This window comes from Salmo trutta, unplaced genomic scaffold (genome assembly GCF_901001165.1).
Source record: "Salmo trutta unplaced genomic scaffold, fSalTru1.1, whole genome shotgun sequence".
In the NCBI taxonomy this organism is placed as follows: Eukaryota; Metazoa; Chordata; class Actinopteri; order Salmoniformes; family Salmonidae; genus Salmo; species Salmo trutta.
This window is the reverse complement of record NW_021823154.1, coordinates 1,993,135-2,017,129: the sequence shown is the minus strand read 5'-3', so window position 1 is coordinate 2,017,129 and position 23,995 is coordinate 1,993,135. Positions and strand designations below refer to the sequence as shown.

The 23,995-nt window shown below is 41.8% G+C and overlaps 2 protein-coding genes and 1 long non-coding RNA gene across 23 annotated transcripts in view; 2 read left to right on the top strand and 1 right to left on the bottom strand.

Moving 5' to 3' along the window:
• The window catches only part of LOC115189398 (uncharacterized), a 77,823-nt gene extending 69,965 nt beyond the window's left edge, over positions 1–7,858 (top strand). For 12 of the 14 annotated variants that reach the window (XM_029747992.1, XM_029747993.1, XM_029747987.1 and 9 more), the window contains 8 exons: positions 2,650–3,084; positions 3,771–4,028; positions 4,126–4,371; positions 4,618–4,875; positions 6,208–6,549; positions 6,648–6,917; positions 7,484–7,567; positions 7,707–7,858. In XM_029747992.1, coding sequence (XP_029603852.1) covers positions 2,650–3,084; positions 3,771–4,028; positions 4,126–4,371; positions 4,618–4,875; positions 6,208–6,549; positions 6,648–6,917; positions 7,484–7,567; positions 7,707–7,770 — 1,957 coding nt within the window. In that variant the 3' untranslated portion in view covers positions 7,771–7,858. The remainder of the gene's footprint in view (positions 1–2,649; positions 3,085–3,770; positions 4,029–4,125; positions 4,372–4,617; positions 4,876–6,207; positions 6,550–6,647; positions 6,918–7,483; positions 7,568–7,706) is intronic. The other 2 variants (XM_029747989.1, XM_029747996.1) reach the window with 1 other exon arrangement.
• LOC115189393 (uncharacterized) overlaps positions 1–23,995 on the bottom strand; it is a 415,115-nt gene that overhangs the window by 251,651 nt on the left and 139,469 nt on the right. The gene's annotated exons all lie outside the window — the stretch shown is intronic.
• On the top strand, positions 9,075–10,203 carry LOC115189444 (uncharacterized). Its single transcript, XR_003876903.1, has 2 exons — positions 9,075–9,275; positions 9,314–10,203. It is a non-coding gene; the product is annotated as an uncharacterized LOC115189444 (long non-coding RNA).

Sequence of the window (23,995 nt, the reverse complement as noted above, 5' to 3'; positions counted from 1 at the left end):
TTAACACCCTGGCCGTCCTACAATCTAAGCTAGATGCCCCATATCTCACACAAACTATCAATGACCCTACCAGGTACAACCTCAAATCCGCAAACACGGGCACCCTCATAGATATCATCCTGACCAACCTGCCCTCTAAATACACCTCTGCTGTCTTCAACCAGGATCTCAGCGATCACTGCCTCATTGCCTGCGTCTGTAATGGGTCTGCGGTCAATCGACCACCCCTCATCACTGTCAAAAGCTCCCTAAAACACTTCAGCGAGCAGGCCTTTCTAATCGACCTGGCCCTGGTATCCTGGAAGGATATTGACGTCATTCCGTCAGTAGAGGATGCCTGGTTATTCTTTAAAAGTGCTTTCCTCACCATCTTAAATAAGCATGCCCCATTCAAAAAATGTTGAACCAGGAACAGATCTAGCCCTTGGTTCACTCCAGACCTGACTGCCCTTGACCAGCACAAAAACATGCTGTGGCATACTGCATTAGCATCAAATAGCCCCCGCGATATGCAACTTTTCAGGGAAGTTAGGAACCAATATACACAGGCATTTAGGAAAGCAAATGCTAGCTTTTTCAAACAGAAATTTGCAACCCGTAGCACAAACTCCAAAAAGTAATGTGACACTGTAAAGTCCATGAAGAATTTGAGCACCTCCTTCCAGCTGCCCACTGCACTGAGGCTAGGAAACACTGTCACCACCAATACAATCCACGATAATCGAGAATTTCAATAAGCATTTCTCTACAGCTGGCCATGCTTTCCATCTGGCTACCCCTACCCCGGTCAACAGCCCTGCACCCCCCACAGCAACTTGCCCAAACCTCCCCCATTTCTCCTTCACCCAAATCCAGATAGCTGATGTTCTGAAAGAGTTGCAAAATCTGAACCCCTACAAATCAGCTGGGCTAGACAATCTGGACCCTCTCTTCCTAAAATGATCCGCCGCAATTGTTGCGACCCCTATTACTAGCCTGTTCAACCTCTCTTTCGTATCGTCTGAGATCCCTAAAGATTGGAAAGCTGCCGTGGTCATCCCCCTCTTCAAAGGGGGAGACACTCTAGACCCAAACTGTTACAGACTGTTAGGTTCTTATTTTTCAGAGTAAATAACTCATGAACACTAGAGAAGCTTTAACCAAGTTTAATTCTGCCCAAAGGTTCTGTACAGCTGTAATTCAGACAACCCAACATTTCTCCCATCACAGATATATATACCCATCCCACTTAAGACACTCCTCCTTCTCTCCAATCCTTACATCTTATGGTTCTACAGTGAAAAGAGTAACAGGATACTAAACCCTTATTACTCCCTTCAGGGGATCTGACCTCACCTCCTGACTTCAACCCCTCCTTCACCTAATACGCAGATGTCCATCTGTCTCCCCTATAGCAACACATTCCAAAGCTATCTGTCTTTCTACAGAGATTAACTTCTGACATAAAACCCACTCTTTCACTCCTTATTCTATGCTTCTTCTCTGTCATTTATTTATAACTCAATGTTCAAAATGTCGAATCCAACAAGACCTATATCTATCCTACCCTGCCTTTCTACGGTCTTTGAAAGCCAAGTTAACAAACAGATCACCGACCATTTCGAATCCCACCGTACCTTCTCCGCTATGCAATCTGGTTTCAGAGCTGGTCATGGGTGCACCTCAGCCACGCTCAAGGTCCTAAACAACATCATAACCACCATCGATAAAAGACAATACTGTGCAGCCGTATTCATCGACCTGGCCAAGGCTTTCGACTCTGTCAATCACCACATACTTATCGGCAGACTCAACATCCTTGGTTTCTCAAATCACTGCCTTGCCTGGTTCACCAACTACTTCTCAGACAGAGTTCAGTGTGTCAAATCGGAGGGATTGTTGTCCGAACCTCTGGCATTCTCTATGGGGGTGCCACAGGGTTATATTCTCGGGCCGACTCTTTTCTCTGTATACATCAATGATGTCGCTGTTGCTGCTGGTGATTCTCTGATCCACCTCTACGCAGATGACACCATTCTGTATACTTCTGGCCCTTCGCTGGACACTGTGTTAACAAACCTCCAGACGAGCTTCGATGCCATACAACTCTCATTCCGTGGCCTCCAACTGCTCGTAATTGCAAGTAAAACTAAATGCATGCTCTTCAACCGATCGCTGCCCGCACCTGCCCGCCCGTCCAGCATCACTACTCTGGACGGTTCTGACTTAGAATATGTGGACAATTATAAATACCTAGGTGTCTGGTTAGACTGTAAACTCTCCTTCCAGACTCACAGTAAGCATCTCCAATCCAAAATTAAATCTAGTGGTGAGAGGTTAGCATGTCTTGGTGGTATGATATATAATGCTAATCATACATTTTTTTGGTTAGTGATTATGTGATGCTACTGATTGTCTTGTAGAAACATTTGACATATTAAGCTTCAAGTGTTGGTTAATCTGGTAACATTTATCAGCCCATTTCCTGACATAACTAATTTTCCATTACTAAATGTCACACATAGATAATGTGAATGTCTCTAAAATGATATGCTTTAAGTACAACCAAATCACATTGTGTAAAAGTATAACTACTTCATATATCTTTAGCTATGACCGGTTTCATGTGTTCATCCATGTCTGAATCAACTGTTACTGTCCTTGTTGCAGATTCTATCCACGGAGGTCTGATCCCTCAAAGCAGATCAAGTTCCTGGTGGATCTCCTGTCTCAAGCAGCAGAGAGGGAGGAGCAGACAGGAGAGAAGACACTGAAGCTGGTATCATCAGTGTGGACTTACAACACCTTTCCTTTTCCCAATGGAGACAATTCTAAACAGAGTGATTTCCTGCTGGATCTGTACTCACATGTGAAGGACTATAAGACTCAAACAGGCAGGAGTGTCCTTCCAGCATTACAGCCAGTTTACCAGTCAGCCAGTCCTGCAGTCTGGTCCATAGACCTCAGAAAGAGAAAGGCCTCCCTCCTCCTTGAAGTGTTGAAACTCCAACCAGAGAAGAAACCAGTAAAGCTGAAGGGCTGGTCAGATGAAGAGATTGAAGTGAGGAGTTTCGTTCAGTGTCTGTCCTACATCTCACAGCTGAGGTGAGTCTGAACATGTGTGGTAGTTCGTGATTATGTGATGCAAGTGATTACTGTCTTGTAGAAACATTTGACATATAAAACGTCTAGTGTTGGTGAATCTGGTAACATTTATCTGCCGATATCCTGACATAACAAATGTTGCATTACTAAATGTCACACATATATTATGGATTTTTGGCAGTTATGTGATGCTAGGCAGTTGTCTTTTAGAAATCTTGTGGATTTTATCTTTGAGAAATGTTGTAACATGAAACCTTAACGTTTATACTCGGAATACCTAATCTATAAACCAAATGTCATGAATCCTGAATCCTGTTATTGTAATGGTGAGAGGTTAGCATGTCTTGGTGGTATGATATAAAATGCTAACCCCTCCCTGTTATTGTAATGGTGAGAGGTTAGCATGTCTTGGAGGTATGATATAAAATGCTAACCCCTCCCTGTTATTGTAATGGTGAGAGGTTAGCATGTCTTGTGGGAATGATATTTGTGCCTCTAACTTTCTCACTCATCGTTATTCACGTTTCACTTTAACGTCATAGTCATTTAATCATTTCAAAGTGCTGGAGTACAGAGCCAAAACAACAACAAATGTGTCAATGTCCCAAAACTTTTGGACGTCACTTTCTCCTAAATGTCTGGTTTGTCTGTTTTAAAGTGACTTGAGTTTTGCCTTTTCATTCCAGGCTGAATGTGGGTATGGCAGTGAAACTGTCCAGACTGGTTAGGAGGACAGAGAGAGGTGCTACTCCACTGACTGTCCTAGAACTCTCCCTGGTCCTAAAGAGCAGCCAGCCACCAGAGAGAGTGTTATCCAGGGCTCTGAGTAGTGTGGCGTCCCTGCTGAGACTCTGGAGGGTTCAGTGTCTGGACCTGACTGACTTCTGGATCCAGGGTCACTCTCTCATCACACTGCTGTGTCACCAGGGACCTCTCTCTCTCAGGTCAGTCTGAAGCTGATGTTTTTTAAAGTAGAAATAGTAACTTCATTCATGTGTTTTTCTTCATATTTCTGACTGCCTGTATGTTCCAACCTCCTAGACTGAACTCAGACACTCTGCAGCAGCTGACTGTAGTTGTGTATGAAGCTCAGGACAAGGACTTGACTCAGTGGTTCCTGGAGAAGGTTGGTGGAGACCTGACCTCCTGCAGGCTGGACTGGGAAGTGCTTCTCTCTCTACTGCAGCATTCAACCCACAATATCACTGTGGACCTCAGGAAGAACAGGCTTCTAGAGAATAACATCTCAGATCTTCTCCCCTTTCTGGGAAGGGTTACTCTCAAGAGGTGGGAGAACTTCTGTCTCTAGTCAGACTATAGAAATAATAAAATAACTATTTCTATCCAGTGACATGTTGTTCTGAGTTATCCTCTGTAATATCATTATGGTTTTTTTCAAGAGGTGGGAGATCTTTTTTCAATTTTTATAGACTTTAATTATTCATGTCCTATCCAGCCAGTTGTTACTATTTGAGTTATCCTTTTATAAAACCTTGACATAACCACAACAATCCATTCTCCATGTTTGTTCAGGTCCAGTTCCAGCTTTGTAAAGTCCTCCATCAGACAGATCTATGACAGTAGAGACAGTGACTGTGTGTCCAGTTTGTTGAGGTCTTCAGACCATTGGATCAACCTGAACAGCAGAGAGCTGGACAGAGTGGACTGTACTGCTCTGTGTTTTACTCTGCAGCACAGCCACCAAGTCAAAGTCAACCTGCTGTGGACCTCCATACCACCGGGGGAGATAGAGAGCATCCTGCCTCTTCTGGACAGAGTCTCCCAACTCAGGTTTAGTTGACACTCTTTGACCATGCTAGAATGGATAGAACTATCGGGCTTTCCACTTCCTGACTGATTTAACCTCTAACCCTAACCTCAGTGTAATGTACAAACCTTAACCTCAGCTAGGAGTGGAATTGAAGGGGGACGCCTGGGAGTTGACCTGACTAACAGAGTTGTAGTGTGTTTATCAGTGTTTTAATAATCTTCATCAGAAGGCACTTCTAGGAATCCCAGGTCCACAATAAATGTTGTTTTGTTCGATAAAGTTCATAATTTATGTCCAAATAACTCCATTTTGTTAGCGCGTTCAGTAAGCTACTCAAAATGTAGGACACGCGAGGAAAATGTCACGGTGAAAAGAAAAAAAAAAAATCTATTTACGTTCGTTCAAACATGTCAAATGTTGTATAGCATCAATCTTTAGGGCTGTATAACGTGAAACTTCAGTAATATTCCAACCGGACCATTGCTGTGTCTTGAAAAATGTTTTGGAACATAGGTCCCTTCTCACATGAATGCGCGCAATGAACTGATGTGCTTTTCTGAGTCACCTACTTCCCAGCCTTCTCGTTCGGTCTGTGTTTACCGCAAAAGCCTCAAACAACTTTCTAAAGATTTTTGACATCTAGTGGAAGCCTTAGGAAGTGCGAAATGAATCCTTAGTCACTGTGTGTTCGATTGGCAATGACTTGAAAAAACTACAGGCACCAGATTTTCATTTCCTGCTTGGAATCTTCTCAGGTTTTTGCCTGCCATATGAGTTCTGTTATACTCACAGACACCATTCAAACAGTTTTAGAAACTTCAGAGTGTTTTCTATCCAAATCTACCAATTATATGCATATCCTAGCTTCTGGGCCTGAGTAGTAACCTGTTGAAATTGGGTACGTTTTTCATCCGGCCGTGAAAATACTGCCCCCTAGCCCCAACAGGTTTTAAGACTGTTGACATCTAGTGGACGCCATATGAACTGCAAACAGGTCCCTCATGAATCTAGTTCCCTATAGAAAACACATTGAAAAGACAGTGACCTCAAAATTGTTTTTCCCTGGATGGTTTGTCCTCGGGGTTTGCCTGCCAAATCAGTTCTGTTATACTCACAGACACCATTCAAACAGTTTTAGAAACTTCAGAGTGTTTTCTATCCAAATCTACCAATTATATGCATATCCTAGCTTCTGGGCCTGAGTAGCAGGCAGTTTATTTTGGGCACACTTTTCATCCGGACGTGAAAATAGTGCCCCCTAGCCTAAAGAAGTTAATGTGTAATGGTGTGTAAATAAGTCTCTGTCTATCCTCTCTCACTCTCTGGCTCTGTCTGTCTGTCTCTCTCTGTAGCATTGACAGGAGGTTACTGCTGAGTTTCCTCCAGTGCTGTGCTGCCTCTCAGGTCCAGCAGGGGGCACCACCACCACCACCAACAGCAGTATGGCTGCTCAGGTCTCTGCACTACAGGCTGGACTTCTCCTGCTCCTCCTCTGTGGACCTGTCAGCTCAGGACCAGGAGAAGGCTCTGTGTCTGACCACTGACCACTGCAGGGACATCAACTCTGTTCTGAAGCAGAACCAACACAGCACTCAGCTGGTCCAGAACCAGGTCCAGCTCATCCTAAGAGACTGTGAGGTGGAGGACAGAGCACTGAGGGAGCTGCTTCCCATCCTGCATATTGTCAAGCTGAGGTTAGACACACAAAGACAAACATTTGACCAACTAGTTTATCAGTAGGAGTTAGACCTACTCTGTGTCATAATGTTGTCTCTGCTTCTGGTCCTCTCAGCCCCAGCAAAGCTCTGCTACTTCAGCTGCTGGACCTTGTGTGTGAGGGGATTGAAGAGGGGCTGCTGAGGCACACAGAGTCCCTGTGCAGAGCCCTGGATGGGGAGCTGGACCTCAGTGAGACCAGGCTGGACCAGAAGGCCTGTGGATCTCTGGCCCTGGTTCTGGAACACTCAGAGGGTCTGTCAGAACTGGACCTCAGCCACTGTCAACTCACAGACCACCACCTACAGCCCCTGATCACACACCTGCATAAAGTACAAGTCCTGGAGTGAGTGGCTTTCAGTGTGTGTGTGTGTGTGTGCGTGTGCGTGTGCGTGTGTGTGTGTGTGTGTGTGTGTGTGTGTGTGTGTGTGTGTGTGTGTTTAACTCTACTTTTGGGGACCAGAATAGAATAGTAAACTAACAAAATTTGACCAACTGGGGACATTTAGTTGGTCCACGAGGTCAAATGCTGTTTCTAGGGGGTTTAGGATTAAGGTCAGAATTAGTGTTATGGTTAGGATTAGGATCTAGGGTTAGGTTTTTAATTAAGGTACGGGTTAGGGTCTGAATTGTATGTCCCCACAAGGTTATTTGTACAAGACTGTGTGTATGTCACTGCATGATAAATTTCCGATCTCTCTCCCTCTGTGTCTCTCTCTCGCTCTGTCCCTCTCTCCCTCTCTCACTGTCTTTCTCTCTCTCTCTCTCTCTCTCTCTCTCTCTCTCTCTCTCTCTCTCTCTCTCTCTCTCTCTCTCCCTGTCTCTCCCTCTCTCTCTCTGTGTCTCTCTCTCCCTCTGTCCCTCTCTCTGTCTTTCTCTCTCTCCCTCTTTCTCACTCTCTCTCTGTTGTAGCCTGAGCCACAATGACATCACTGATGCTCTGACTGACAGAATACTCCAACTGGTCTCTACCAACACTTCAATGCACACCGTACGGTAAGGGTGTGTGTGATGGTGAACAGAGCATGTGTGTGTGTGAGATCATATGGGTGTGTATGTTGCTGGGGGCAACTGTTGGAGGATAATAACAATCATAATAACATTAAAATAATAATAATGGTTTTTTTCTCTACAGACTCTTCAACAACAGAATCATGAACAGGACCCCTTTCCTGACAGACAAGAGGTTTGAGATCTGATTAAACATCAGGTCTTGGTCCAGGAAGAGGAAGAGATGGCTGTTAGATCTTAGTCCAAATCAAAATAAAATGTTATTGGTCACATACACATGGTTAGCAGATGTTATTGCGAGTGTAGCGAAATGCTTATGCTTCTAGATCCGCCAGGGCAGCAGTATCTAACAGGTAATATCTAACAAATTCCACAACAAAACCTAATACACACAATCTAGTAAAGGAATGGGATGAGAATATATAAATATATAATATATGGATGAGCAGTGACAGAGCGGCTAAGATGCAATAGATAGTAAAGAATAGATAGTGAAGGATACAGTATACAGTACATACATATGAGATGAGTAATGCGAGATATGTAAACATTATTAAAGTGGCATTATTAAAGTGACTAGTGTTCCATTTATTAAAGTGGCCAATGATATCAAGTCTGTAGGTAGGCAGCCACCTCTCTTTGCTAGTGATGGCTGTTTAACAATCTGATGGCCTTGAGACAGAAGCTGTTTTTCAATTTTTCTGTCCCAGCTTTGATGCACCTGTACTGACCTCGCCTTCTGGATGGTAGCGGGGTGAACAGGCAGTGGCTCGGGTGGTTATTGTCCTTGATTATCTTTTTTGCCTTCCTGTGACATCGGGTGTTGTAGGTGTCCTGGAGGGCAGGTAGTTTGCCCCTGGTGATGCGTTGTGCAGACCGCACCACCCTCTGGAGAGCCCTGCGGTTGCGGGCAGTGCAGTTACCGTACCAGGCGGTGATACATCCCAACAGGATGCTCTCAATTGTGCATCTGTAAAAGTTAGTGAGGGTTTTAGGTGACAAGACATTTTTTTTCAGCCTCCTGAGGTTGAAGAGGTGCTTCTTCACCACACTGTCTGTGTGCGTGGACCATTTCAGTTTGTCAGTGACATGTACACCGAGGAACTTAAAACTTTCCACCTTCTCCACTGCTGTCCCATCGATGTGTATAGGGGGTGCTCCCTCTGCTGTTTCCTGAAGTCCACGATCATCTCTTTTGTTTTGCTGACATTGAGTGAGAGGTTATTTTCCTGACACCATACTCCGAGGGCCCTCACCTCCTCCCTGTAGGCTGTCTCGTCGTTGTTTGTAATCAAGCCTACCCCTGTAGTGTCGTCTGCAAACTTGGTGCCAACTTAATGATAGAGTTGGAGACGTGGCCACGCAGTTGTGGGTGAAAAGAGAGTACAGGAGAGGGCTGAGAACGCACCCTTGTGGGGCCCCAGTGTTGAGGATCAGCTGAGTCGAGATGTTGTTTCCTACCTTCACCACCTGGGGAGCGGCCCGTCAGGAAGTCCAGGACCCAGTCGCACAGGGCTGGGTCGAGACCCAGGGTCTCAAGCTTAATGATGAGTTTGGAGGGTACTATGGCAGAGGAATAGATGGTAGATAGGTCTTAGTCCTGACAGAGGAAAAGAAGATGGATGTAAGGTCTTAGTACAGACAGAGAAGATGGATGTCAGGTCTTAGTCCAGACAGAGAAGATGGATGTCAGGTCTTAATCCAGACAGAGGAAGAGAAGATGGATGTCAGGTCTTAGTCCAGACAGAGGAAGAGAAGATGGATGTCAGGTCTTAATCCAGACAGAGGAAGAGAAGATGGATGTCAGGTCTTAGTCCAGACAGAGGAAGAGAAGATGGATGTCAGGTCTTAGTCCAGACAGAGAAGATGGATGTCAGGTCTTAATCCAGACAGAGGAAGAGAAGATGGATGTTAGGTCTTAGTCCAGACAGAGAAGATGGATGTCAGGTCTTAATCCAGACAGAAGAAGAGAATATGGATATTAGGTCTTAGTCCAGACAGAGAAGATGGATATTAGGTCATCTTAGTCCAGACAGAGAAGATGGATGTTAGGTCTTAGTCCAGACAGAGAAGATGGATGTTAGGTCTTAATCCAGACAGAGGAAGAGAAGATGGATGCTAGGTCTTAATCCAGACAGAGGAAGAGAAGATGGATGTTGAACATAGACAGAGTAGGAGGCAAGGCTCAGTTCTGTAACATTGTAGTAACAGAGGACATGGGTAGGAAGGCCCCAATCACTCTCACTTTCATTCTCTCACACACAATGAAGTTTCACTCTCACCCACATGTGGAACACAAAGAAGAATGAACATTGAGAGAGAATTGACATTGATTAAAGAAAATAATAATAATAGAAGAACTGAATTGGGAATTTATGAATATAATAATGAAAGGTTAAATATGTTAAATGTTGGAAGCCTGGGGAAACATATAGTGGGAGATATTAAAAGGTGATTCAAGTAATGCAGTAAAATGGTTCAGAATGTTTTAATGTTGGTTGCTTTAAGGTACGATGCTTGTTGACTGTGTTGGTTAGGTTTAAAGGACAAGGCCTTATGGTTTGTAGGAGGTTGGTAATGACATGTTAATAATGATGAAATGGTAAAATGTTGAATGTTTAGGAAGTAATGGGAAGAATAGGTTCGATTATAATTGAGAAGGGAATGTTAATGTTTAAAAATTAATGTTTAGAAATAAATGTTTTAAAAGTTAATGATAATGGAGTGTACTGAGGGTGCTATCTTGCTTTGGGAATCCCCCGGTCAGAGCAGCCAGGAGGAGGCATCCTGTCAAGACGTCCTGCCTATGTGAGGAAAGATGGGGGTTAGTGGGTGCTGAAAGAGCACCTTTTGAGTGATGGCCACATTAGGTGCTAACCACTGAATGCATCATTGTAGCAGGTGTTAGCCACAATGAGTTAACAGAAAGGAAGATGGAGGGTATAAAGGAGGCATGATTTTGGAGAAGGGTACGACTCTCTATTAGCTTCAACAACCTGTACGACTCTCTATTAGCTTGAACAACCTGTACGACTCTCTATTAGCTTGAACAACCTGTACGACTCTCTATTAGCTTCAACAACCTGTACGACTCTCTATTAGCTTGAACAACCTGTGGACTGATGGAAGAAGATTTCTGCTGTAGCTTTTTAGCTTGAAATATAATTTTATTTATATTATACTCATATTTAGATTTATATTATACTCATATTTAGATTTATATTAAACTCATATTTATATTTATATTAAACTCATATTTAGATTTATATTAAACTCATATTTAGATTTATATTAAACTCATATTTAGATTTATATTAAATTCATATTTAGATTTATATTAAATTCATATTTAGATTTATATTAAACTCATATTTAGATTTATATTAAACTCATATTTAGATTTATATTAAACTCATATTTAGATTTATATTATACTCATATTTAGATGTATATTAAACTCATATTTAGATTTATATTAAACTCATATTTAGATTTATATTAAATTCATATTTAGATTTCTATTAAATTCATATTTAGATTTATATGAAACTCATATTTAGATTTGTATTATTCTCAGTTAAAGTAAAATTCTAGGAGGGATCCTTAAGGTTACCTCATTGATAGAAGTGTGTTAAAGTAGCCGGTAGAGTTTTTAGACGCCAACTGAGGGACTGATCATCCTGAGGGGGGAGATAAAAAACAGTATATAAAGTTGTAGAAGGTAAAAACCTGTTTTTCTATGTATTAATTACTGTGCTTCTCATAAAGTTGTAAAATACAACAAAAATATTGTATTGGCAATAAGGGTATAGTTAAGGGCGTTGAAGGTGTCTATCAATTTAATTTACTGTTGATGTTGCTTATCATTGATTGGTGATATTGATTTGTGATTGACTGATTGATCTGGGATTTTTTATGCCTCCTTTCTGGGATTTTGAATAAACTTTCCTTATTGTTCTGAAACCTGTGTTATCAAAGAGTCATTCAAGTGCATGTCGTTTTACTTTCAGTTTCTGAAAAATATTTGATTAATTGAGTATTTTTAGCATCTGGTAAATTAGTCTAGAGGAGACCTGAGTGGCTGGTATAAAGTAACCTGAGACTAGACTATAGGTACTGAGTGCATTGGTAGGGGTCGTAAGAGGGGTGATTCTGGGCTAAACCAACCCAGTTTACAGGGGGCACCCCGTCATAGTGCTCTACAGCAGAAACTCGGTCCTGGATCATCCTGAAGAGGTGCAGGGTTTATAGAGTGAGGGCGAGGCAGCATAGGCATTAGGCTCTGAGGATGGCCCACTTTACTGTAATGCCCTTACTGTTGAGTCTGAGGATAGCCCACTTTACTGTAAGACCCTTACTGTTGAGTCTGAGGACAGCCCACTTTACTGTAAGGCCCTTACAGCTGAGTCTGAGGACAGTCCACTTTACTGTAAGGCCCTTACTGTTGAGTCTGAGGCACAGTCCCTAGCTATAGACTAGCTCAGTGGTAAGGCAGAGCAGCAAATCTCTAGGGGTTAATGACAAGGAATTACTGGACTGCTTCAACAAAGTACTGAGTAAAGGGTCTGAATATTTATGTAAATGTGATATTTACGTTTTTTTTTTGCAAACATTTCTAAAAACCTGTTTTTGCTATGTCATTATGGGGTATTGTGTTTAGATTGACGAGGGGAAAGGTGGATAGTCAAGGTCAAAGGTTCTGGGACTGTTTCTGGATCTTGTGCTGCCAGCGGTATCTTCAGAACGTCTTTCTTCTTCAGAGTGTTCTGACATTTATTCTCCAAATGTTAGCTCTGACACACTTGTGCCACCAGTGGCACCCTCAGAATATAGTAAGTTCTGAGGGTCCCTCGCCAGCACTGGTCCTCTCACTCCATTTCAGGTATATCGTTCATGGATGAGTCCTCCATCTCATCACTGTGATCCTCCCGTATTAGGTGTCTCCAAGGCAGTGTCAGAGGGAGGCAAGAAGTTTACAGGCGTTATCAGCTTACGGTGGACTGTTTTCTCCTGGCCAGTTGACATGTTCTGTATCTTGAAGATGTGGATGTCGCTATTCTTCTCCGTAACAATATAGAGGTTGTTCTCCCAACAATCAGCCAGCTTCCAATTTCCACGTTCACCCTTATTCGCCAGCAGCACCCGATCACCGACCCCCACTGGAGCTCCTCCTCCTCCTGGAAAATATTGAATCAAATACTTCACCAATACCGGAAATTGTGAATTAAATTAGACTTTATTACAAGGTAACAGAGCTGAGCAATTCCATGGAACAACTGAATTCTCTTGCCACAGACCTCATGCTTTATAGGTTTCCACTTTCAGATAACACACATGGTCACTCTCCTCTATGTATATGATTAACACCCCTTGGCCTCTTGCCACCATTATCTCTCTGTCTCAATTCTTGCTTGTTTACCGATTCTATTGGTGGCGTATCCATACACAAATGTAGGTGTCTGTCCCATGAAACTCATGGGACAACACAATGGCTCTCCCCAAGCCTGTAATGGCACAGACATACATATACAATAGAATCACATGCCTTAAATCTAGTCACAGGACAGGAAATGACTTCCCTCAGGCCTACAACAGCACAGGCATACATACATAATGCAATTGTATGTCTCAACACTAGTCACAGGACTAGGTAATTACTTCCCTCAGGCCTATAATAGCACAGGCACACATTTTCTGCTTACGTTCTACTTTTGCATGTCTCGTGATTAACTCCATGTTGACCCAGTCTGTACATTCTCCTGAGCTCAGCCTTTATTCTGTTTACACATGTCTATTAATTAACCCCATAATTAACCATGAATTTTCACCTACATAACCCCCCTTTGGAACTCACAGAGTTCCACACAATTACATTTTCCAGTATAGATGAGAAGGGGAGCACCTTCTGAAACTCTATGGAGGTAATCAACCTCTCGTCCATCTTAACAATCTGAGCTCCACTTTCTCATACACACTGGCGACTCAGGACCAAACATCTCCAATCATAATTACCAAGAAAGGAGTAAAACATCCATTCTCAAGCCAATTATCCTTTAAGTATAGAGTGTGGAAGCATGTGCATGTATTACTTAGCCTTGCATGAGGTTATCTCAGTTATGTAGAAAATATATGAAAATAATAAAACAATACAAATAATAATAAACGAGGAGAAATAAAAGCAGTGAGAATAATAAAGTAATCTTAATAAACCCTTATAACGTAATTCTAAATAAGACACCTAAACAAGATCCTCCCTCGCAGACACCTCTCTGACAACAGTGATGTCACAAATGAAAAACCTGTTAAAGGATTAAGGACCGTAGACACTTGTGTCGTGTCTTTGCTATGCCGGATACAGTGATATGACATGCTATTCTATAAAATCATTTCTACTGTAATTAATATTACCTGATTAAACTAATCATGTAAATGTAATAAACTAGAAAGTCGGGGCACCACGAAAGAGTGTTTATAGAGCTGTTATCTTCCAAATGAACACTTAAAGACCTGGTAATCTTTTATATCAATAGCGGTCAATTATTAATCGTCACCTTATTCAGTCTCATCTGAACATCGTATAAATCTTGGTTGTCTTCACGAACCCTGGCTAACAAGTTGAATCAGCAATACCAAATTTGGTTTAATTATTTATTTACTAAATACCTAAATTGTCACGGTTGTCGTAGGAATGAGCGGACCAAAGTGCAGCGTGTGTCATTCCACATATTATTTATACTGTGAAGCTATGCAATACACAAATAAACTGAATGACAAAAACAACAAACCGTGACGCAGAGGTGAAACATACACTACTCAAAATTAATCTCCCGCAAACCCAGGTGGGACAAACACCAACTTAAATATGACCTCCAATTAGAGACAACGATGACCAGCTGCCTCTAATTGGAGATCATCTCAAACAAAGCCCAACATAGAAATACAAAAACTAGAACAACCCAACATAGAAATACAAAACTAGAACAACATAGAAAAAACGAAACTAGAAAACCCCCCTGTCACGCCCTGACCTACTCTACCATAGAAAATAACAGCTTACCATGGTCAGGACGTGACATAAATAATCACACAGAATTACATATACACAGGATGGATCATACATTGATTACTAATTATATCATACAAGAAAACATCCCTGGTGGACGGAACCGATATGACGGCTAGTTACACAAAGAAAGGGGGTTGAGTTTGAATGAAAGCGCGGGAAGACTAAGGAACAAAAGGATTGGGTCTCTGATCAGACCTTGTGAAGCTATGCTATCGTAAATACAGAATCTTATGCATTCTAAATAACCGCCCATCTGAAAAAGGAAAATGCTAGAAATATTTACTCTGAGCTGCGCTTCGATAGATTGGTCGTCAATGGAAGGCTGGGTTGCCCAGCATAGATCTCTTGTCCTCTGAAGAATGTCTGGTGGTAAAGTGGACATGTTGTAGTACCGTCGTCGTGTGGTAGGACAGATACTTTGTCCGTCTTTTCCTAGCCCACGTTTACAGCTGCTGCTGCCGCTATCTCAACAGCTAGGAGGAATCTCTTCTTTAGTGAATAAGAGGTCAAAGTTCATAACAAGTTGCCATACTTTTAGCTCATGCTATATTCTGGCTGGTATAGTCGAAATTCATCCATCAATCGTCACCTCCACATTGAAATTCGCCCTTTTTAACGTATGGACAGCAGTCCTCACGTCCTCGGAAAACGATGCTATTTTCGTTAGGTTATGGTTGTTCAACCGTTCGCAACCAGAGCTCACCCTGAGGTTGTCTTAGTTCTGTAGTTGATATTAGCCCTTTTTAACGCATGGACAGAAGTCCTCACGTCCTCGGGAACAACAGTTGATATTTTCGTAAAGGGGCTTATGTAGTGGTGGGAGAGAAGGGCGTGTTTCATAGTTTGCAACCAATGTCTGTTCACTTGGGCGGGGCCACTGAGTGAGCAGAGTTTTTACTTTATGTAAACCATTCTCTCATTTAGAAGCTAAAATTACATTTAATCTTTTCACAAATAGTTTCATATTTAAACATTTAAATTGCACAACAATTCCATGTGAATCTGATAACTAGAATGTGTAGACTTTCCAAGATACAGTTTATGTCATCCTATCATCAGTAATAATGTCTCTGACGACAACTGATCTGACATCATATTCCTTAAGTACCAGCGCATATTTTCAGCTGGTTGGATTACTGAAAATATGGTTATGTTCCTCACCCTTTTAATGTTACCAGGCTCTCTCTGTGTTAATAAAAACGTTGGTTATTTGAGTAGATCAGAAAGGCCTTATTGTCCAGCTGAATGTTTGTCATATTTGGCTAATCCATATTATCAAAGATATTACAACCAAACTGGCTGGGAAAATAGTGTCAGGAATTGGATGTATGGGTGGAAGCACAAAAGATTAGAGGCCCCATATGGGTTTAGAATAGATTATACACAACCGTATGAATGTTTTAACCTCTTATGGCTAGGGGGCAGTATTTTCACGGCTGGATAAAAAAACGTACCCGATTTAATCTGATCATTAGTCCTGGCCAGCAACTAGAATATGCATATAATTAGTAGATTTGGATACAAAACACTCTAAAGTTTCTAAAACTGTTTGAATGGTGTCTGTGAGTATAACAGAACTCATATGGCAGGCAAAAACCTGAGAGGTATCCAAGCAGGAAGTGCCCTGTCTGCGAAATTGTATTCCTTCTGTTGCCTCTCTATCAAAATTACAGTATCTGAGCTGTTACGTGACACTTTCTAAGGCTTCCATTGGCTCTCTAAAGCCTTCAGAAACCGGATTAATGTGTCTCCTGTCTCTGGGCAAAGTATAGTACCACAGTTTCTGAGTGGACTTCCTGGTGACTCAGAGACTGCAGATGCGCATTCACGAGACATGGCCATTTTTTTATTTCCCTCTTTGAATGAATACAACGTTGTCCGGTTGGAATATTATCGCTATTTTACGAGGAAAATAGCATAAAAATTAAGTTTAAACAGCGTTTGACATCCTTCTAGGTACGTTAATGGAACATTTTGACATTTTTTGTCACGAAATGCGCTCGCGCGTTACCCTTTGGATAGTGACCTGAACACACGAACAAAACGGGGATATTTGGACATAACTATGGATTATTTGGAACAAAAACAACATTTGTTGTTGAAGTAGCAGTCCTGGGAGTGCATTCCGACGAAGAACAGCAAAGGTAATACAATTTTTCTAATAGTAATTCTGAGTTTAGGTTACCCCGATGTTGGCGAGTGTCTGAATAGCTAGCCTTGATGGCCGAGCTATGTACTCAGAATATTGCAAAATTTGCTTTCGCCGAAAAGCTATTTTAAAATCTGACATAAATTGCATAAAGAAGTTCTGTATCTATAATTCTTAAAATAATTGTTATGTATTTTGTCAACAATTATCATGAGTAATTTAGTAAATTCACCGGAAGTTTTCGGTGGGTATGCTACTTCTGACCATCACATGCTAATGTAAAAGGATGGTTTTTGATATAAATATGAACTTGATTGAACAAAACATGCATGTATTGTATAACAGAATGTCCTAGGAGTGTCATCTGATGAAGATCAGTTAGTGCTGCATTTAGCTGTGGTTTTGGTTTTTGTGACATATGCTTGCTTTGAAAATGGCTGTGTGATTATTTTTGGCTGGGTACTCTCCTGACAAAATCTAATGTTTTGCTTTCGCTGTAAAGCCTTTTTGAAATCGGACAATGTGGTTGGATTAACGAGAGTCTTATCTTTCAAATCGTGTAAAATAGTCATATGTTTGAGAAATTGAAATTATAGCATTTTTAAGGTTATTTGTATTTCGCGCCACCTCTACCATTGGATATTGGTGAGGCGTTCCGCTAGCGGAACGTCTGTCCTCAACATGTTTTAAGTTGATAACTACATGATAGGTCTTCAGCTGTAAGACACTAGTTTTGGGCAGTCTACAGGGATGACCTATGGACTTCTGGGAAGAAAACTAGTGAGTACTGTAGCTGTAGTGTCAAAGGCCTCAAAGTAAATGTTAAACTTTACTAAGGCCGGTATTTTGCTCGGGCCCTGAAGTGATCCTAGCATAAATCCTAATTGGATGTTCCGTTTTACATGTGCGTTTTTGCTTACACAATCGTGCTCATGTCAAGGGAAGAAAACCAGGTGTCCTGGTGGACTACAACTTGTTCAGAATGAGTCTGACGTAATCAAGTAATTATCAGGTAAATGCCTGGAGGTCAGTCAGAATTAGTGTTGAGGGAGTCTGTAGTGGTTTACTACAAGTCACAGTTTTCCAATATTCTAGTGGCGGTAGGTATGAAGAAGTCTATTTCATAGCTATGTTATCCACGGAGGAGCTATCCTCACAACGGAAGTACTCTTTAAGTGGCATGTAGACTCACCTCTGCCTTTAAACTTCCCCATCTCATTCTGTCCTTCTGTGTTGTTAAAACCTGTTAGGGCTAGGGGGCAGTATTGAGAATTTTTTGAAAAAATATGTGCCCATTTTAAACTGCCTATTACACCAACTCAGAAGCTAGAATATGCATATTATTGTTCAGGTTTGGATAGAAAACACCCTAAAGTTTCAAAAACTGTTTGAATGGTGTCTGTGAGTATAACAGAACTCATTTGGCAGGCAAAACCCTGAGACAGATTCTGACAGGAAGTGGATACCTGATGTGTTGAATTGACTTTGAGCCTATGCCATTGAAAAACAAAGGGGGTTAGGAATATTCTGGCACTTCCTATTGCTTCCACAAGATGTCCCCAGCCTTTACAAAGTGTTTTGAGTATTCTACTCTGAGATCTGACCGAATAAGAGTCATGGAACGGCGATGGCCCATTAGACACCTGGCGTGCGATTTGATGGTGGGTACTCTCATTCCGAAACGTTTTAAAAGAGAACCCAATGGTCCGCCTTGAATTTTATTCATGTTCTGGTTAAAAAAGGCCCTAATGATTTATGCGATACAACGTTTGACATGTTTGAACGAACGGAAATATATTTTTTCCGTTCTTGAAGTGAAGTGAAGTCCGGCTGGCTTAGATCATGTGCTACAACACGGAGGTTTTTGGACATAAATGATGAGCTTTTTTGAACAAAACTACATTCGTTATGGACCTGGGACTCTTTGGAAGTGACATCTGATGAAGAGAATCAAAGGTAATGGATTATTTACATAGTATTTTCGATTTTAGATCTCTCCAACATGGCGGTTAGTCTGTATCGCAATGCGTATTTTTCTGGCGCAGTGCTCAGATTATTGCAAAGTGTGATTTCCCAGTAAGGTTAATTTTAAATCTGGCAAGTCCATTGCGTTCAAGAGATGTAAATCTATAATTCTTTGAATGACAATATAATATTTTAGCAATGTTTTCTAATATTAATAAATTATTTTGTTGTCCTGACTTGACTGCCGGTATTGGAGGGAAGCGATTTCCTGAACATCAACGCCATAGTAAAACGCTGTTTTTAGAAATAAATATGAACTTGATAGAACTAAAAATGCATGCATTGTCTAACATAATGTCCTAGGAGTGTCATCTGATGGAGATTGTAAAAGGTTAGTGCATAATTTTAGCTGATTGTATGGTTTTGGTGACGCCTGTCTTTGAATCGACAATGCATTACACACAGCTATTGTCAATGTACTCTCCTAACATAACCTAACTTTATGCTTTCCCCGTAAAACCTTTTTGAAATCGGTAAACGTGGTTAGATTAAGAAGATGTTTATCTTTCAAAGGCTGTAAGTTAGTTGTATGTTTGAGAAATCTGAATTTTGACATTTATTTGGTTTCAAATTTGCCGCTCTTGAAATGCACCTGCTGTTGATAGGGTGCGCCACGGGGGGCACGCTAACGTCCCACATAGCCCCAAGAAGTTAACGAGAGTCTTGTCTTTAAATAGCTGTAAAATAGTCATATGTTTGAGAAATTGAAGTAATAGCATTTCAAACGTTTTGAAAATCGCGCCACAGGATTCAACTGGCTGTTACGTAGGTGGGACGAATTCGTCCCGCCGGTCCCATAGAGGTTAACGAGAAGTTTATCTTTAAAATCGTGTAAAATAGTTTATTGTTTGAGAAAATTGAATTGTGGTATTTTTGTTGTTTTGTATTTTGCGCCCTGCGATTCCATTGGCTGTTGGCTAGGGGTTCCGCTGGTGGAACGGGGTTCCGCTAGCGGAACGCCTAGATGTACGAAGTTAATCCCAGCTCGAGACTAAATTTGATCTAAGTCGGCAGGAGATGGTAAGGAGGCAAGGGCAACAAGATCCATCAAAGGTGCTGTCAGTATTGGAACAATACATTTAGAAGCCTTTTTAGCAGCTTCATCTGCTGCATTATTGCCTCTGACAACAAAGTCATTACCTTTTTTGTGTGCTTGACATTTTATTATGGCTATCTTCCGAGGATACATTAATGCTGTCATTAATTGAACTATTTGTGCGTGATGCTGGATAGGAGTACCATCACTCTTTTTAAATCCTATCTGTTTCCAAACTGCACCAAATAAATGACATACACCATGTGTATAAGCTGAATCAGTATAGATATTAACTGTTTTTCCTTACCCTAGCACACACACTGCAATCAATGCTTTAACTTCTGCCAATTGGGCTGAACATGGTTGAGGACAATACTCAAATTTTCCTCAATGAAATCCTTTCCTTGTTGTCTCACTACTACATACCCTGCATGATTACCTGTATAATCTTTATAACAGGAACCATCTACAAAGTAGTTCTCCACATCACTTCCCTCTCTGTCTATCAATGGTATAGATTCAAGATCTGGACGCAATTTGGTAAACTTTAGAGATTCTGCAACACAATCATGAGCTTTCCCTTCAAATTTCAACGGAACTCTTTCAGCTGGGTTGACAGTATTACGTCTTTTAATGGAGACATCTGGATAAGTCAGCAGAGTCATGTAATCCAAAGTTCTAGCAAGTAAGTACACATTTAACCTGTTCTATCAGCTCCACTATTTTATGATGCATGCTTATTGTCACAGGATATCCCATAGTTATGGTTGACGCTTTATCATAAGCATAATGTAATGCCGCCAACCCTTGGTAACACGGTGGATAACCTTGAGCTACTGGATCCAATCTAGTACTGTAATACGCAATTGGCTGTTTCTTTCTACCACTGCATGTTTCCTGCATAAGTACAGCTGCTGCATAACTATCACACCTATTTGCTATGTATAACAAAAATGGTTTTGTGTAATCTGGGGCTGCTAAGGCTGGTGCTGTTTGCATTTCCTTTTTAGTGTCTCAAATGCAATCAGAGCATCAGTGTTCCAGTCTAGTTGCACCCTGAGATTGAGTTGTCCTGCTTCTTTCACTATCTCTCGCAAAGGAGCTTTTTTAACTACATATTCCTCTATCCAATCTGAGCTAAACCCAGTCATCCCTAAAAAGGTCATCATTTGAGCTACTATTTGTGGCAACAGTGCTTTGCTAATGCCTTCCAGCTGTCCTGGTCCTATTGCCTTAGTTCCATGAGCTATAGTTCTTCCTAGGTACTCAACCTGGGGTTGGCAGTACTGAAGCTTTGTTTTAGAGACTTTGTGTCCTCCTTTTGTCAATTGTTGCAGTACTTTCAAGGAGTCAGAATGGCACTGTTCCAACGTAGACACACAGATCAACAGATCGTCAACATATTGAATCAGTGTGCCATGAAACACTCATTCTTCCAAATCAGCCCTCAATATCTGATTGCATACATGGGGGGAGTGCCTAAACCCCTGGGGGAGACGGTTGTAAGAAAATTGCCTTCCTCTGTATGTAAACGCAAACATGTGTCTACATTCTTCCGCCAGGGGCACACCAAAAAATGCTACACATAAGTCAATCACTGTAAAGTACTTGGCATCCAGGGGAACATTAGTCAGCAGTGTGTGAGGGTTTGGAACTTCCGAAGGCCAATCTTGTGCAATGTGATTGATTGCTCTTAAGTCATGTACCAGTCTCCATTTTTTACCATTGGATGGGTAGCAGAGTTGTATTGCAAAAGCTTTGTGTTTCTATCAGTACACCTGCTTTTATCAACCCTTCAATGGTCTTGCTTATCCCTTCTTCAGCTTCTGGCTTCATATGGTATTGAGCTTTCCAAGTAGGTTTAGCATCAGATTTCACTTTGATGTTAATAACAGGACTTGCTGACTTCATGAATCCAACATCTGTGTCATGTTGCGACCATACCTCAACTGGTATGATTTTTTACATTTCCTGTCGTAGTTCACTGACTAATCCTATTTCTTCACCTAACTGTACCTGCTGATTAACAGTAACCTCTACTTCCCTAGGATCCCCATTCATCACTGTTGTGGTCAGTATTTTAATAACAGCCTTTTCTGTGGAATGGAAAATTAATGGATTGTCTGTTTTGTTCCACTTCCTTCTCTTAGCTCTCCTCATCATTGGTCCCAAATCCTTTGATGTAAATCCCTGATTTACCAGCAATGTAATGTGAGGGACAGAGTCAGAGACATTGAACCACTTTTGAACAAACTCAGATCCATCTCTGTCAGTCACATCCAGTGCAGCTCCCTGTTTCCCAATGATAATGTGCTGAGACATAATTGGCGTTGACTTTCCATTCGCACCCATAACCCAGAGTTGTTCTTACAAGTGGCCCTGGTATAGGTCATATTGCATTGTGCAGTGATATTCTGATTTTGCTCTATCAGATTGATATATTTGGGCCTGAACAAATTCACCCCACTTCCTTAGTTATATTTATCTCTGCCTCAATGCCTCCCAACCAATATACATTAGCTGTCTCACCTGTTGTTACCATTAGTAATTGTAATCCTGTTTTTTCAATTATTACTCCCTCAGGAGAATACCTAATTTGTATGCCCATTTTGCATAGAGCATCTCTTCCTAACAGATTAATTGGGGATTGAGCTGATTTTACATCATCCATCAGACGAACTGGAGCAGTCATTGGAATTAGCTGCGTGTTTCCCGAGAATTTGGCATAGTATGTTGTTTTGGCATATTTACCAAACATGGGGAGATGAGAGGCATAATTTGTATTTACACATGTGTAAGTGGCTCCAGTATCTATCATCATGGGTGTGCCTCTGTTCTCTATGTGAACCTGCAGTATAGGTTCTTGGTCAGCTCTCATGGTTATCATTGGGAACTGACCCTCCCCTGTAGGATTCCCTTGGCATCCCTAGTGTCCTTGATTTTGCCCCAATCATGGGTTCACAGGGCCTAATGGCTGACGTTGCTTGCTCTGCCATCCACCACTTGGGTTCCAGTTACTCTGGTTTCCATTTCCAGGTGGCTGCCAGTTACTTTGGTTCTTGTTGACTGGTGGTTTCCAATTGTTTTGGTTCCCTCCATTTCGATCCTGCCAAGGATTTGTAGGGCACTCTCGTCTGGGATGTCCTGGCTGTAGGCATCCCCAACAGACACCAGGTGCCCCTGGTGAGCTTCTGGGTCCTTTTTTTCTCCTTTTTGTTGCTTATTACCACCATTCCAATTTTGGGGTTGTGTATACATATTGGTGTGGGTTGAACTTGGGCCTGCCTGGAGGGAGGCGTGAGGCCCACCTGGGGAGACTGCAGCCATTGTCCCTATCTCTGGCACGGGAGTCGTTACTGGGGCCTGAACTTTCTTTTTTCCTTTGTCGGTCAGTTTTCTTTGAATGTCTTTTCCTTGTTCGATAAGTCTGTTCATCCATTCTGTATTTCTCCACGGCATGGATCACATAGTCACAGAACTCTTTGTGTGAATTTGAAGTTAGTCCCACCACATCCTCCAGCCTGCTTCAACCACCGAGTTCCGGAACTGAGTTGTCATCAATGCGTCCCCCTCTGGATCTCGTTCTGTTTCCAGTTTCCATCGTTTTAAACAGACCTTTGCCACCCTGGGTCAAAGCGTTATCGTAGGCTACACACTCACCCAAGCAGACCTCCACCAATTGGAGTGATATCATAAGTGACCTACCCATTCAGACCTCCACCAAAAACTTGGTCGAAGCGGTATCTGCAGGATTTTACTATTTATGATAGGAACTCGCCAAATCAGATCAAAGTCCTGTCATAACCTATACACTCACCCAAGCAGACTTTCACCAATTGGAGCGATATAGTAAGTGACCTACCCGTTCAGACTTCCGCCAAATCTTGGTCGGAGCGGTATTCATAGGATTTTACTATTTATTTGTGTTGATTTTGCAGACAGACAGCAGCGATCAAACATCAAGCCAAGTAGACCAGCCGGCCAGGGCAAACAGATGCACCGAACCAGACTGGACAAGTTCCCCAGATGAACGGTCCGGTGAGCAGGGCGAACTGAATGACACACCCAACTCGGACCACCTGATCAAGTTGAATGGGTTGTGTTTACGCACAAGCCCAGACAGGTCCTGAAACAGAT